The 15,910-nt window shown below is 39.6% G+C and overlaps 1 protein-coding gene across 7 annotated transcripts in view; it reads right to left on the bottom strand.

Moving 5' to 3' along the window:
* Positions 1–15,910, bottom strand: part of LOC122556680 (solute carrier family 23 member 1-like) — a 128,795-nt gene that overhangs the window by 79,552 nt on the left and 33,333 nt on the right. For 3 of the 7 annotated variants that reach the window (XM_043703706.1, XM_043703707.1, XM_043703711.1), the window contains one exon: positions 3,740–3,844. In XM_043703706.1, coding sequence (XP_043559641.1) covers positions 3,740–3,844 — 105 coding nt within the window. Of the gene's footprint in view, positions 1–3,739; positions 3,845–4,074; positions 4,097–6,778; positions 6,879–7,458; positions 7,478–14,183; positions 14,190–15,910 lie in introns of those variants that run through there. The other 4 variants (XM_043703710.1, XM_043703709.1, XM_043703708.1 and 1 more) reach the window with 4 other exon arrangements.

The following is a 15,910-nucleotide window of genomic DNA, read 5'->3' as shown; positions in this document are numbered from 1 at the left end:
CATGATGTATATTTAAAGCTGAGCCAGTCATAGTTTCAATCAGTAAGGGAATCAGGTGTTATGGGGATAAAGTAGAATCATTAGATCATTCATGATTTCATTGAATGGTGAAGCAGACTCTGTGAGCTAAATGACCTCTTGCTACTTGTACATCTTACAGTAATCTTGCCTCCCAGAGGTAAACCAGAGTGGGGTGACATGTTAAGCCAACCATCAACTCAAGCAATCTGAACCAGTTATTATGGGCACTGATCCAAAGTGGGATACTGCTTGCACTTCGCCGTTCTAACAATACTGCACTGAAACAGTGACTGAACTATACCCCAGTTAGCAGTCTTTCTGAAGACTTATTGTCTCCTCATTTGCAAGGGACAATACAAAACGTTTTGGTTCATTTGTAACTTGTGGAGGTTCCATGAGTAAGAAATCCAGAAAGATTGTGAAAGGTCATTACAATCAAATAAATAATTTGCAGCTTCTCGCAGTTTGTAAACAGGAGTGAGAAGACTGTCTGAAAACATTATGTTTATTTTTATTTCAACTGATGGATCAGGTGAGAATTTCTTACATTTTCAGTTTTATTCCTTGCATACTTCAGCCTACTACTTCAGATATGGCTACATTGAAAAAAAAAGCCTATTAGGTTGCTTTAGCCATGAGTCAACGTGAATTTGTCATTAGCTCAAATTCCCTCAAGTGCTCAGTCTTTACTGTCATTAATGGCCTACTCAATTAATTTCCAGGCAGCAATTCTCAACATTAAAATGTACAGGCCTGATAAAGGGTACCTGTGGCTCAGTGATAGTGTCCTCACCTCTGAGCCAGGTGACCCAGGTTCAAATCCCACCTGTTTCATGTGTGTATAAATCCAACTTTGAACAAGTTTCATAAACAATATTTTCAGGCCTCAACAAGGCTGCTAAATTAGACAGACAGGACATAGAAATACCATCAATATTAGGAGACACAGCATTGGGGTCTGGGAGGCTGCTTGGCCCAATATAGGCCTGATGGGCCCCTCATCTCCATGAAGCAATTACAATCAATAGTTTCAACAAGAACCTTGCCAAAGCTGTTAAAACGTTCATAACTTCACACGTTCATAAGAGATATGAGCAGAATTAGGCCATTGAGTCTGCTCCGCCATTTGATCATGGTTGATATGCTCCTCACCCCCAATTTCCTGCCTTCTCTCCATACCCCTTCAGTGGCAAGATGGTTCAGTGGTTAGCACTGCTGACTCACAGTGCCAGGGACCCAGGTTCGATTCCAGCCTTGGGTGACTGTCTGTGTGGAGCTTACACGTTCTCCCTGTGTCTGCGTGGGTTTCCTCCCACAATCCAAAGATGTGCGGGTCAGGTGAATTGGCCATGCTAAATTGCCCATAGTGTTAGGTGCATTAGTCAGAGAGAAACGGGTTTGGGTGGGTTACTCTTCAGAGGGTCGTGTGGACTTGTTGGGCCGAAGGGCCTGTTTCCACACTGTAAGGAATCTAATCTAATCCATTACCAATTAAAAATCTGTCTAACCTCTCCTTAAACTTACTCATTGTCCCAGTATCCACCACATTTTGGGGTTGCGAATTCCACAGATTTACAATCCTTTGGGAGAACTAGTTTCTCCTCAACTCTGGTTTAAATTTGCTGCCCCTTATCCTAAGACTATGACTACTCATCCTAGAGTACCCCACAAGAGCATCCATTCCATGTCTATTTGAACAATACCTTTTTATCATCTTGTCCACCTCAATTTGATCTTCCATCATTCTTCTAAATTCCAGAGAGTATAAACCAAAACTGTTCAGTCACTCTTCATACAACAAACCCCTCATCTCTGGGATCAATCTAGTGAACTGCCTTCAATGCCATTACATCTTTCCTCAAATAAGGGGACCAAAACTGTGCACTACGTACAGTCTCACCAATGCCTCGTATAGTTGTAATAATACTTCCTTACCTTTATATTCTAATCCTTTAGCTATACAAACCAACATTCCATTTGTTTGTTTTTATTATCTTCTGTACCTGCATGCTAGTTTTCTGTGACTCATGAATGAGGATATCCAAACCCCTCTGCACTGGAGAACCCCAAAGTCTCTCTTCATTTAGATAATAGATCGCCTTCCCATTTTTTCGACCAAACACTTTGACCTTACAAGTATCCATGTTAAACTCCACCTGCCACATTTTGGTCCACTCTCCTAACCTATCTATATCCATTTTTCAGGTTCTTATTTCCTCATTACAATTTACTATCCTGCCTACTTTTGTGTCGTCCACAAATTTGGCTATAGAGCCTTCTATCCCTGTATCCAATTCGTTAATATAAATTATAAATAGCTGGAGTCCAAGGACCAAACCCTGTGGCACCCTACTAGTTACATTTTGCTGTCCGCCACCATGAAAACTGATTTAGCATTTCTGCCATTTCAGTGTACCCCACTATTAACTCTCCAGTTTCATCTTCTAAGGGACTAGCATTCACCTTAGCTACTCTCTTCCCTTTAATAAACCTTGGTAACTGAGATTTTCCAGTCCATCTTCAGTTTCTCCTAACTTGCAAGCACTTTAAGGAGGCAAGGTAATGGTTATTGAAGAGTTATTGTTGGAGTTGATTTAGCTCCATCTAATCTGATGCTATCACATTGTTTCTCCACCCAAAGACAATGTTACATGATGTCATGAGAAAAACTTCTGATTCTGCCTCCTTGATTAGTTAATGTGAATTGCACCCATATCTATCTTGAAGTAAACAATACTGAGTCGTGCAAACCTTGTTTCTCTTCAGTTAAGACCCTCTAAGGGTTTATTTTCTACCAATGATACTTAAACAGACCTCAGACTAAGCATTGAAAAAGAATTAAGAATTATGGTATAAAGCCAAAAAATCAGACTTCTAAGTTCAAACCAGGACTTGATGGACAATCATGGTATATGTGGCTAAACAGTTTGCATATTAACTTGTAAATCATTCCAGTATATACTAATGGTAGGCAGTAAGAGTGGGAAAGATTTCTGCTTCATCTTGTAATGTAAAGACAACTTGGAGCCTTCCATTCATATCTCAGGATGGCAACATCCAAGCAAGGATGTATGTTATTCAGGAAAATGGTGGCATACTTGCAATTAATGTTCTGGTAAAACAGAGTTAAATCCTATTATAGTAGCTGGTGGAATCTAAAATACAAGCATTAATAAATTCAAAGTGCAGAGCTAACCCTAGTTGTGGTGATTATGAAACTAATCACTGCTGGATTTTAAAACCCATCCAGTTCACTAAAATTCTTTAGGGAAGGAAATCTTCCACCTTTTCCCTGGTTTGCTGTGAGTCCTTTCCAAATACATGGAACATTTCTAATGAATAAAGGATCATGTCCTGAAATGTTAACTGCTTCATTACCTTTAGACCTGCTGAGTATTTCCAGCATTTTCTCTCTCAATGCTAGGGAGACATTTCACTCTGGTAATTGGATTGATCACCAATTATTTTTAAATCTATGGCTTTTTGTTAAGAAACTTGATGGGATAAAAAGAGAATTCAGCAACTAACTGCCAGAAAGGTGTTAAATTTGGAAGATCAAAAGGATGTGGAGTCAGATTTTATTGGGACTTTCTAAATTTAATTGGGGAATTTAAGAAAAGGATTCATTTGGATTACTCTTAAAATAGTTGCATGGGAATAATGGAGCAAATGCCCTCCTCCTGTGTTGCACCAGAATACAGTTAAGTTTATATCTTACCATGTCACTTTTATCGTGAATTCTGTCATCCTTGTTATGAACTCTTTCATCAACAGCTATGCTGATTTCACACATTTCTTTGTAATCCGGACTTGGAATTCCATTCTAGATCAAAAAAAAATTGGATCATGATTTAGATATAATTTTGTAAAGAGAAATTATAGTTATAAAACAGCTTTCTATATATGCAATATAATTGTGACTACTATGCAATTAATTTTCTTCACAATTTTTCTGTATTATGAGCAAGTACCCAATTTGTTAAGTTACCAAATCAAAAAAACAAACAAAATTACAATGAAACATGCAACAACAACAGCAATAGTAGACATTACAGATTTTGGATAGATCAAAACATTTCTACAAATGCGTCACAAGTTAAATAGATGTGGTCCGTTGTAAAGGTTGGAATGCTGAGTAGTTTATATTTAACTGTACTCATGAATCAAAATAGAGTAGGCAATTATGTAAAAAAAGGGTTTGATGGAAGCATTGTTTGAAAGCAAAACTGATCAAACTCCCACCTTAATATTTTAATGGATTGCAGTTTTGTTTTCTAACTACTTAGAAATTTAGCTACATCTAATCAACCTAGGTCTCCTGTACAGTTAAACTTAAAAGTTTGGTCTTCTGCCAATTGTGGTCTTTTGGCAACTATTTCAAAGCTGAAGACTATTGTAAAAACCAAACTTGGAGTGGTAGAAGTCCCTTTCAAGTTTAAGATATCTAACTCCAGAAGTTGAATTTTCACTGTTTTCATTGCAGTTATTTTACATAACTTACTTGGCTGTAGTATTAATGTTAGACCTCAATGGGGAAGCTTGGACATACAATTGTAAAATGAAGCCTTCCTTCCTATTCCTAGCATTCATTTCCTCAACATAATGTGCAATAGCCCTTTCCCTTTAATTTCATTGCAGGATGGTCAGCTATTACTGTTAATGAAGGTATTTTCCTACCTTGCAGTTAGTAAGAAAAGACTCAAGATAATCAATTAATCAAGTCGCCTAAGAATTTCACAGATTTTTGGGGAAATTAACAAAGGAAGGCATACAGCAAATGTTTAATTTCTCAATTATAATAAGATTGAGACTTCCCAAAAATTAAATTTAGAATAGGTATGTTAAGTTGTTACGTATACTGATCACTTCTCAGTTGCTTTCAAACCAAGTTCTGCAAGTTCAAGATGATCCCAGAATACAGTGATCCCTCATGACATAAACAATATGGATCCAGTGCATAGAAAATTTAATATTGTTGCCCCAAAATAAAACATGCTTAAAAATTCAGTATAGCTTAACTTCTATATTAGGGAAAATGCTTGAATCTATAATTAAGGAAGAAATATTGAGACATTGGTGTAGAAGCTGTCCTATCAGGCAGATGCAGCATGACATGCAGGTCATGTTTAATTAATTTACTGGAATTCTTTGAAGACTTTACGAGTGTGATAGACAACAGGGAACCTTTGGATGTGGTATATATGGATTTCCAAAAGGCATTCGACAATTTGCCACATTAAAGGCTGATGCATAAAATAAAGGTGCATAGCATTATGGGTAATGCATTAGCATGGTTGCAAGATTGGTTACTTAACAGAAAGCAAAGAATAGGGATAAATGGGTGTTTTTCTTTTTGGCAATCAGTGGCTAGTGGTGTGCCTCAGAGATTGATGCTGGGACTTCACTTGTTTACAACTTGCATAGATGACTTAGAGACGGGGATCAAGGACAGTGCTTCAAAGTTTGCAGATGACACTAAGATGAGTGGTATATCAAAGTGTGCAGAAGACATAAATTCTCTAGAGGGTTATAGAAAGGTTAAATGAGTGGGCAAGGGTCTGACAAATGGAGTACAATGTTGGGAAGCATGAGGTAATCCATTTCAGTAGAAATAACAGCAAAATGGACTACTATTTAAATTGTGAAAAATTGCAGCAGGCTGTTGTGCAGAGGACCTGGGTGTCTTTGTGCATGAATCACAAATAATTGGTTTGTAGTTGCAGCAGGTAATTAAAGCAGCAAATGGAATATCATTCTTCATTTCTAGAGGGATGGAGTTTAAAAATAGGCAGATCATCCTGCAGCTATATTGGGTGCTGGTGAGACCACCCCTGGTGTACTTAGTACAGTTGTGGACTCCTTCCTTGAGAAAGGATGTACTGGAACTGGAGGGGATGCAGAGGAGATTCATTAGGTTGATTCCAGAGTTGAGAGGGTTGGTTTATGAGGACAGATTGAATAGATTGGGACTACACTCATTGGAATGTAGAAGAATGAATGGGAGAATCATATAGAAACATATAAAATTATGAAGGGAGTAGATAGAATAGAAGCAGGGAGATTGTTTCCACTGGCAGGTGAAACTAGAACTATGGGGCACAACCTCAAAATAAGGGAGAGTAGATTTTGGACTGAGTGGAGGAGGAACATCTTCACCCAAACAGTTGTGAATCTGTGGAATTCTCTGCCCGGTGAAGCAGTTGAAGCTACTTCATTAAACATTTTTAAGGCAAAGATACATCGATTTTTCAACAGTAAAGGAATTAAGGGTTCTGGTGAGCAGGCAGGTAGGTGGAGCTGAATCCACGAAAAGATCAGCCATGATCTTATTGAATGGTGAAGCAGGCTCAACAGGCCAGATGGCCTAGTCCTGCTCCTGGTTCTTATGTTCTTCATATTCTTAGTTTTATATTCAAAGAAAAAAAAATAAAGTCACTTCAGGGAAAAAAAAATCTGGCAACGTTTCTGTCTCTGAAATTGACAGTCCTATCCCTAAAGGTCGCAGGAGGAATCCAAGAGACATGACCTACTTTGCCATAAGCCAGATTTCCAATTACCAGACTGTTCAGTGATAAAGAACAAAATTACCAAAAGAAGACAACATGCATGCCTGCAGTTTCCTTTGTGATTTTTTAATCACATTATTTTAAAACAAAATAGATTTTCTGCAGACACCCATTACTTATTTCAACAAAAACAAAACTTTGTTAAACTGGCACTTTAAAACAAGCACACCTGAAAAGATGAGATATATTACCTTTAAAATGTCTTTCATTCTGGAATGCTGTTGAAAACAGCCTCTTGACACAAGGAATCAAGAGACAGTAAAACGCCTTTTAACACTAATGGCTTTTACTTTGAATTGAAAACTGCATTTTTGCTCTGCTGGTAAAAGATTAACTTCTTGATTGAACGTTTGAACTTTAACTCTGGGTTAGAATTCTTGAAATTTTAACTGTCTCAAATGGAAATAAGTCGATGTCGCCAATTTAGCTCTCACTAGTAACTAGCATATTATAAATGCAACACTGCATTTCAGCTGGTCAATTTATGCTGACTGTACACCATTCCAGATAGGGGTCATGCCTCATTTATTTGAAGACACACAAAGCTCTGGGGTAAGAAAGTGGGTGGGACATCCAGATTGGTCTTTCCCTTAAGATGAGAAGAATGTCAAAAATATGGAATGAGACATAGACAAAAAACCCCATAGCTGTGGCATGTATGCATGTGTCAACATAATAAATCAAAATGGACTAAAAATACTTATGTTAATAAGTAAATTTAAAACACATTGAAAGCATAGATGAACACCAGGTCTGAAAATGACATAACCTGAATTCAGTCATGATATTACCATAGAATATTGGATACAGAGTGAATACATAATAATTAGCTGGCTGGAGAAAAAAATGCAACTTTATGTCATTCACTTACCTAAGAGTTCATGATAAAAATCAGAGTCAGGTTAACCTCATCTGCAGCCGTGTAACTTAGTGGAAAGAGATAAGGAGATTTCTCACCCTATCTGCCCACATTTTTTCTGTTTAATAGGAACAAATTTAATAAGTAACAGATCTCCCACACCACCCACCTGATTTTCAGTGATCATATTTCCCTTTATTTACCAGGGATAAAAGTATAGACACAGCTGTTTATCCTTGAGGTGAGTGGGAGTTGGGAAATTTCCCAGCTTTGCATATCGACAAAGAAATAATGGCTCCAAAAAGTGGTATCGCTAATGCCGGGGTTAGAAGCTGTCTGACAAAGTCAGGTCAGCTTACCCAAGGGAAGATTCTGAGGCAGCTACAGGGGCTGTGAACGGAGGAGGGGTACAGTTGAAATGAGCTCAAATTGATTTAGTCCCAACTGTAATAAAAACAAAAAAGCACTGTCACTCTTTCCATTCCTAAGCAGTCTCCATATCCCACACCTCGCACTCCCAACTATCAATCCACATCCCTCCAGTTTCCCATTCTATCCCAGGAAACCATTATTCTCTTGAAATAATTGTGCACCAGCTCAGTTGAGAACTATCTAATCTCTGGTCTCAATTTCACAATGTTTGTTTAGAAAACCTCAAGTGGTTTTAAGTATTGAAACTTTCAAAGGGTTTAGATGATTGACACTGGTTTTCCTTTATATATCTAACTTTTACTATGAGGTCCATTGTTTCTATATTGGTGTATATCAAATGAAAGGTCATGGAAGTGACCTGTGTATGGGGCAGGATAGGCCTGGAGGTGGACCATTGAACTCTGTTTTCAAAAGGTTCCCTCACGCAGACAATGTTCAGGTAACTTGCTGCATCCTTGACCATGACTCTTCCAAAAGTAAAACTGGTGCAAATCCATAAACATTACAAAGATGTATTGTTACAACATGGGGTAAAACCTCTCTGCTATTTTAAGCCAGCCACACAGAAAAGCTTACCTCACACTGCAATCTGTTAAATTTCAAGTGGCAAAGAACTATCACCAAATACCACTATTTAAAAAAAAATTAACAATTTTATTTTTTAAGTTCAACTGAGAACATTAAAACAGCTACTATCTACAACTCCTTTCACTTAAACTTATATTTTACCTACAACTCTACAATACCATATTCTTGTCTTTAAGGCATTCCAATAATGTAAGAGGATTATGATCCATGTACTCAACCATCTCCGAAACATTGTTCACGATATACACATTAAAATGCTGTAAGGCCAGTCCCAAACTCAATAGTTCTTTTTCGATCGTGGAGTATTTTCTCTAGTGGATGTTGAATTTCTTCAAAAAGTAACCAACTGGCAGTTCAATCCCATCCTCATTTTCTTGTAGCAGTACAGCTCCAACTCCGAAGTCATTAGCATCGATGGGCTTTGAAAAGTTTGGTGTAGCTAAATCTGGTGCAGTGGTTGATATTGTTTTTAAATGGTCGATTGCCTCTGGTGTTGTTCTGTCTACCGAAACTTTGTGCTCTTCTTCAGCAAATAGGTTAATAGTGTCTCTACACTGCTGAAGGTTGGAATAAACTTCCAATAGAATCTGCTTAGTCCCAAGAATCGAAGCACTTCTTTCTTCGAGACTGGTCATGGAAATTTCTCAATGGCCTTCATCTTTGCATTCCGTGGGGTCAACCTTCTATGACCAATGTTATGTCCTAGAGCGTCACCTCTGCTTTCGCGCATTCAGTTTATTACCAGTTTTGCTTCTCATAGTTATTCAAAGAGCTTTGCCAAATATACTATGTGATTTTTCCAGGACTTACTAAAGGTCACTACATCGTCCAAATAGACTGCATAATTTGTTAACCCTGCCACAACTCTGTTCATGAGTCTTTTGAATGTGGTGAGGGTGTTCTTCATTCCAAAGGCCATCACTTTGAATTCATATAGCCCACAAACACAGAAATTTCTTTCGCCATCTTTGATAATGATACTGGCTAGTAACCACACAGGAAGTCCAACTTGGTGATGTAACTGGCTTGACCAACTTTCTCAATACAGTCCTCCAATCTTAGTACAGAGGAACCCCGATTATCCGAATATCAATAATCCGATTATCCAAAGGGGATCTCAAGGTCCCGATAGAAACATTACGTTAAAGAGCTGTTTCAACTCTGATCGTGTCTTTTGTTTACAGGTACGATGATTGAAAACAATTTTAGCTCACTGAAATGCTGTCGAGAACAGTCCTGGACAGTCCAGGCACCATCTCCAAATGACTCATCTCCTGCCCTCTGTCTCTCCCCCTACACCTTCTCTGGAGTTCTACATAGGGGTTGTATTCTAACACCCCTTCCCCAGATAATCTCTCCAACATTGTCCTGTACAGGGTAGAGGTGGAGCCTGTCAAAAAGTTGTGTGCTGTTTGAAGACTTACCCCGCAAAACCAGCAGCAGTCCGACTGTTGGTGTACATTCTGACTGACCTGGTGGGGGTTACGGGTGGGAAGCGCAAGGTGGGAGCAGACGAGAGTGGGGACTGGCGGGGGGCATGGGGTCTTGCACGCAATGTGTTTTTTCCTAGTCTCCTGAATGGGGAGCAGACTTCACAGAAAACTCCAAGGCAAAATCAATTAACTGCATAATCAATTATCCAAACGAAATAGTGCTTGCCCATCTCGTTTGAATAATCAAGGTTTCTCTGTGTTAGATAATCCACGCAAAATCATTGAATGCCATCAGGTTTGGGAACTAAGATAATCAGCGACCTCCACTCGTTCTGGCTTGGCTGGATGATATCCTCATTGAGCATGGCCTTTACCTTCTTCTGGACCTGTCTGGCTTTGAAATGATTAAGCTGATAGGGCTGTTATTTTATTGGAACAGCAATCCCCACGTCAATTTCATATACAGTAGCATTAGTCTTCCCCATCTGATTCCTACATATGTCCTCATACTGCAGTAACAAACCTTTCAATTGTGTTATTTGCTCCTGAGACAGACAGCTTACTAACTTAGCTGAAAATGTGTTGCTGGAAAAGCGCAGCAGGTCAGGCAGCATCCAAGGAGCAGGAGAATTGACGTTTCGGGCATAAGCCCTTCTTCAGGAGCCCTTCTCCATTCCTGAAGAAGGGCTCATGCCCGAAATGTTGATTCTCCTGCTCCTTGGATGCTGCCTGACCTGCTGCGCTTTTCCAGCAACACATTTTCAGCTCTGATCTCCAGCATCTGCAGTCCTCGCTTTCTCCTAGCTTACTAACTTATCCCACTCCTCAAGGACTTCTTCATTTTTTAACATATTTTGAGGCACATCAACATCCACACTATCTAGATTTGATTCCTCACTTTGTGGGGCAGTAACTAACACCTATTTCTCCAGAGAAAGAACTGGAGGCAGAGAATAATTAGTTACTGTCCCATAGAGTGAGGAATCAAATCTAGACGTGGGGATTGCTGTTCCAATAAAATAACAGCCCTCTCAGCTTAATCCTTTCAAAGCCAGACAGGTCCAGAACGAGGTAAAGGCCATGCTGAATGAGGATATCATCCAGCCAGTTCTCTGGAGGGGGCCTACACAATCACTTATAACTTGTGTGAAAAGTTCTTCAACTGCAGGAATTGGCAACAAAAGTGCTACTTTTATGACCACCTATGGATTACCTACCATTTGTAATGTATGACCAATATGGCAAAATTTAATCACATCCTTGTGCATTCCAGGCCAATAAAAATATTTTTGTACCTTAGCCTGAGTCTTTCATATTCCTAGGGACCTCCTCCAGGTAGTTCACATGCTACCTGTAACACTTGCTGTCTGTATGCTACCGGCAATACAATCTGGTGCACTTCAGCCCGTTTCTCCTCTGCACTAACCTGCCGTGGTCTCCATTTCCATCTTAGAATTCTATCTTTCAGATAATTACCCTCAGGAATATTCTCTGCCTCCTTTTCGGAGTACACATCCACATATATATCTTTTATTATCTTGTCTTTCTGTTGCAAGTCCCTTAGCTTTTTAATACAAAATACTTTGTCTGACCCTCTGCCTGTTCAGGTTTTTCCTGCACCGTTACATCAAACAGGGTATCCACTAACTGAACTTCAACTCCTTCATCTTTCTCTTTAGTCTTTGCTTCATGTTGTGACTTATGATAGTGGGATCTTGTTACTACACAGTCTGGGAAAATACCAGGATATTTTACTTTTAACTCCTCAGTCTCTTGATCTACCTTTGGCTTCTCCACAACGTGGGGTTCCACACCCACTTTGGACAATGCTAAATCATTCCCAAGAACAAAATGGATTCCTGGAACTGATGCTCTGTCAATCACTCCCACTGTTACTTCCCAGTCTAGTATTGGCACTCCAACCTGATCTTACATAGGGGAATGCTGAATTTCTGTCCATCTATCCCACAAATTACCACACTCTTGGGTAACAGATCAGAAAGAGTGCATATTCGTTCGTCCCTTACTATTATGGACTGATTAGATCCTGTATCTCTCAAAATTATAACTTCTTGCCCTTCTCCCCCTCTTTTTTTTCTGAGTAAACTTTATCAGAGGCAATTTTTTTACAGAGATCAGGCACAAACTCCTTATTCCTTGCTTAGGCTGTGCACTCTCCTGCAGCTCATCGGTCCTTCGTGTGTTTCCTTTACTACTTTTACAAAAGCCACTGGCTTAACTTCTTTTAACCACATCTTTTCCCACAGTGCCTTTCTTTAACAGCCAGCACTGTGATTTTATGTGTCTCACTTTATCACAATGGAAACACCTGAGGCCTTTCACCTCCTTTCCACCCTCATGGGCTTCTTCTTGGGGTGGCACAGTGGCTCGGTGGTTAGCACTGCTGCTCACAGTGCCAGGATCCCGGGTTTGATTCCCACCTCAGGTGACTGCCTGTGTGGAGTTTGCACATTCTCTCTGTGTCCTCGTGGGTTTCCTCCAGGTGCTCCGGTTTCCTCCCCCAGTCCGAAGATGTGCAGGTTAGGTGAATTTGTCATGTGAAATTGCCCATAGTGTTAGGTGCATTTGTCAGGGGTAAATATGGGGAATGGGTCTGGGTGGGTTACTCTTCGGATGGTTGGTGTGGACTAGTTGGGCTGAAGGGCCTGTTTCCACACTGGAGGGAATCTAATCTAGGGGGTAGCACAGTGGCTCAGTGGTTAGCACTGCTGCCTCACAGCACCAGGGTCCTAGGTTCGATTCCCGCCTGTCTGAGTGGAGTTTGCACATTCTCCCTGTGTCTGCGTGGGTTTCCTCCGGGTGCTCTGGTTTCCTCCCACAATCCAAAGATGTGCAGGTCAGGTGAATTGGCCATGCTAAATTGCCCAGTGTTAGGTGTGTTAGTCAGGTGTAAATATAGTTTCTCTTCAGAGGAGCAGTGTGGACTTGTTGGGCCGAAGGGCCTGTTTCCACACTGTAGAAAATCTAATCTTAACCTGTGGTAAACACTTACAAGTGTTCTCTACTCTTTGTTTCATACTGTAGGATCTCCCCTTCTCCCAATTTCTATCTCTCACAAGACGAAATTCTGGCTGGAAGCTTGTCTTATGCACAACATGTCTCATCCACTAATTCTGATGCCTTTCTCACTTCCTGATCTTTCTATTCATCCGTGTAAATTCTTACCATCTCTGGAAGTGAGTTCTTTAACTCCTCCAGCAGAATAATCTCTCTTAGAGCTTCATAGGCCTTATCTATCTTTAAGGCCCACGCCCATCTATCAAAATGACTATGTTTAATTCTTTTGAACTCAACACAAGTCTGAACTGGTTCCTTCTTTACATTTCTGAACCGCAGTCTACAAGCTTCTGGTACCAATTCATAAGCATGTTTGAAATCTTCAGAATCTCTTAATCCCTCATCTGACAGTTCAGGCAAATATCTCACTAGCTCTGCCTACCAGTTTAGTCTGAACTAACATTACCCATAAATCCTCAGAACACCCCATCTGCCTAGCCAATTTTTCAAATGAAATAAAGAAGGCTTCAACATCTTTCTCATCAAAATGTTGCAGAGTTTTGACATATTTGTCTATATTACTACCTTTTAATTTCCATCCAGTTAACTTGACTTTGCTATGTTTTAAAACTGCCTCCTGGTCAAGTGCCCAGGAATCTTTTGTATGAGATTACTGATCGTGCTCTCAGCTGCTATTTTGTTTTTTCAACCAAACTTTCTACTGAACCACTTGAAGACTTTGTGGATAGCTTTATCCCATGGTCATTCTTCAGGTTCAACTGCAAAAACTCCCAGAAACAACTTCAATAAACGTCCCTTTCTGAACCAAAAACAAAAATGTGAGGGGTTTATCTACTCTCAAAATCCAGGCTACTGCTGTTATGTGGAGCCAAACAACAATGCAGGAGCACCGATTGAAATTACGCAGAGTCAGCAGCATTAAGTTGACGTTCATGTAACTGGCCCATACACCACAATGCTTTAGACCCATTTTCTGTGTCTAATCTTAATCCCCTTCACTTAATCCCTGTTATCTAAATGATAGAACAAAGTAGTATAAACGTTAAGAAAATATGTGATCCTTACACTTAAGTACAGATGGGGTACAGAGACAAGGAAGTTAGAGTAAACTTTTAAAATTATGAGATAAATTAAATACTAAACTAAAAAAGATATTAAAGTCTTCAGAGGTTGAAATGTTAAGACAGAAATCATCAACCTCCCAAAAGGAAAAGTACTGTCCATTTCTCTGCAGTAAAAAAAAACCTCTTGCTTGAAGATAGCTGGTTTATTTATTGCCAGTTGCTGCAAGCCGTTGCTTTGAAGTAAAAGTCCAGAGGTTTTGTACATTCTGAACCAGTTGTTTGGTGTCTCCGGCAAGCAAGTGAAGGATCTTGGAACTGGATGTTTGAGGAGCAGCAGATCCTGACAAGCAAAGCAGATCACCTCAGTAAACCATGTGGACAGGGACCATTCCCTGCCTTTTCCTCTGCCCATCATACCTATGTTCATTTAGTGTTTGCATGAGTCTGCAGAGTTTTCTATAGGGATTAAAGTTTTAATTGGTAGAGCAATGCCTCTTAATGGAGAGGCAATGGCACAGTGGTATTATTGCTAGACCAATAATCCACAGCGCCAGCTGATATTCCAAGATACTACATTTTAAATCGGCCAATGCTTGGTGGAATTTGAATTTATTGAAACTCATGAATGAAAGAGTCTAATCACGACCATGAAACTATCAGCGATTGTCCTAGTTCAGTAATATCCTATAGAAAAAGACAATTGGTCTATACATGTGACTCCAGATACACAGTAAATGTGATTGACTCTGAACTGCCTTCTGGGCAGTATGGATAGCTAGCTTGTAATGCCTACATCCCATGAAGCAATTTAAAACAATTGTTTACCAGTAAACAGATTCTAACTACAGATAATAAATAGTAATTCTTAAGTGCAGAACAAGGTTCATGCTTTCTGTCAACTTTGATCAAAAGACAAGTGTATGGAGGAATTATGAGGCCTTGATAAAATCATTAACTTTTGTGATAACTCAGGGAATCAAAGATCAATAAGTCATGATCAAAACAGAGATAATTCTAGCTTGTCCCATTTTGAGTCTCTGTCTATGCATTTCATTCATTATCTTTGAAGTGCACAGATCTTTTAAAATGAAGTCGAAGCAAGCCACTATCAGCTTGTCGACTTAGTTCAGGGGTGATGTCCCTTTCCTGCCAAGTATTATTCCTATAATATTGCTAATCTTTCAGATTCATTGGACAGAATATTTTACACACACATTCAGATGCTGGAAATGGTATGACAAATGAAAAAAAATGGTTGAAAAAGATTGGGTGTTCAGTACATTTTCCCATTAAGCTTTCAAAGTCTAAATATGAATCTGGTTAGTAAGTAAAGAGGACTCCATATAATTGCATCTGATTTCACCTCACTTCTGCAAGTTGTTATTCTCCCAGTTACCAGTAAAAATTAGATAATACTACTTCTTGACTTGAAGTGGTTACCTGATGACTACAGTGTGCTAGCATCTTTTCTGAACGTTCATCTTGGCCATCATTCCTCAACATCTTCGGAGCATGCTTAGGGAAGGACCTGCACCCTCCAACCACAAGGGGCAGCGTGGTGGCTCAGTGGTTAGCACTGCTGCCTTTCAGGGTCAGGGACCTGAGTTTCTGTGCCTTGGGTGATTCTGTGGAGTTTGCATGATCTTCCCCATGTCTGTAAGGGTTTCTGCTTTTGTGCACCATTTTCCTCCCACACTCCAAGGATATGCAGGTTAGGTGGAATAGCCATAGTAAATAAAGAGTTATGGAAATAGGGTGGGGGTGCTGGGTCTGGGTGGGATACTCTTCAGTCAATTGGTGCAGATTCAATGGGCCAAATGGCCTCTTCTGCACTGAATAGATTCTATGATTATATGAGTCAGAATTAAGAAAATCTAGCTTCACCACATTGGATTAACTTTCCAATTT

The sequence above is a fragment of the Chiloscyllium plagiosum genome, chromosome 14, assembly GCF_004010195.1.
Source record: "Chiloscyllium plagiosum isolate BGI_BamShark_2017 chromosome 14, ASM401019v2, whole genome shotgun sequence".
Taxonomy (NCBI): domain Eukaryota; kingdom Metazoa; phylum Chordata; class Chondrichthyes; order Orectolobiformes; family Hemiscylliidae; genus Chiloscyllium; species Chiloscyllium plagiosum.
This window is presented reverse-complemented; position numbering and strand designations above follow the sequence as displayed.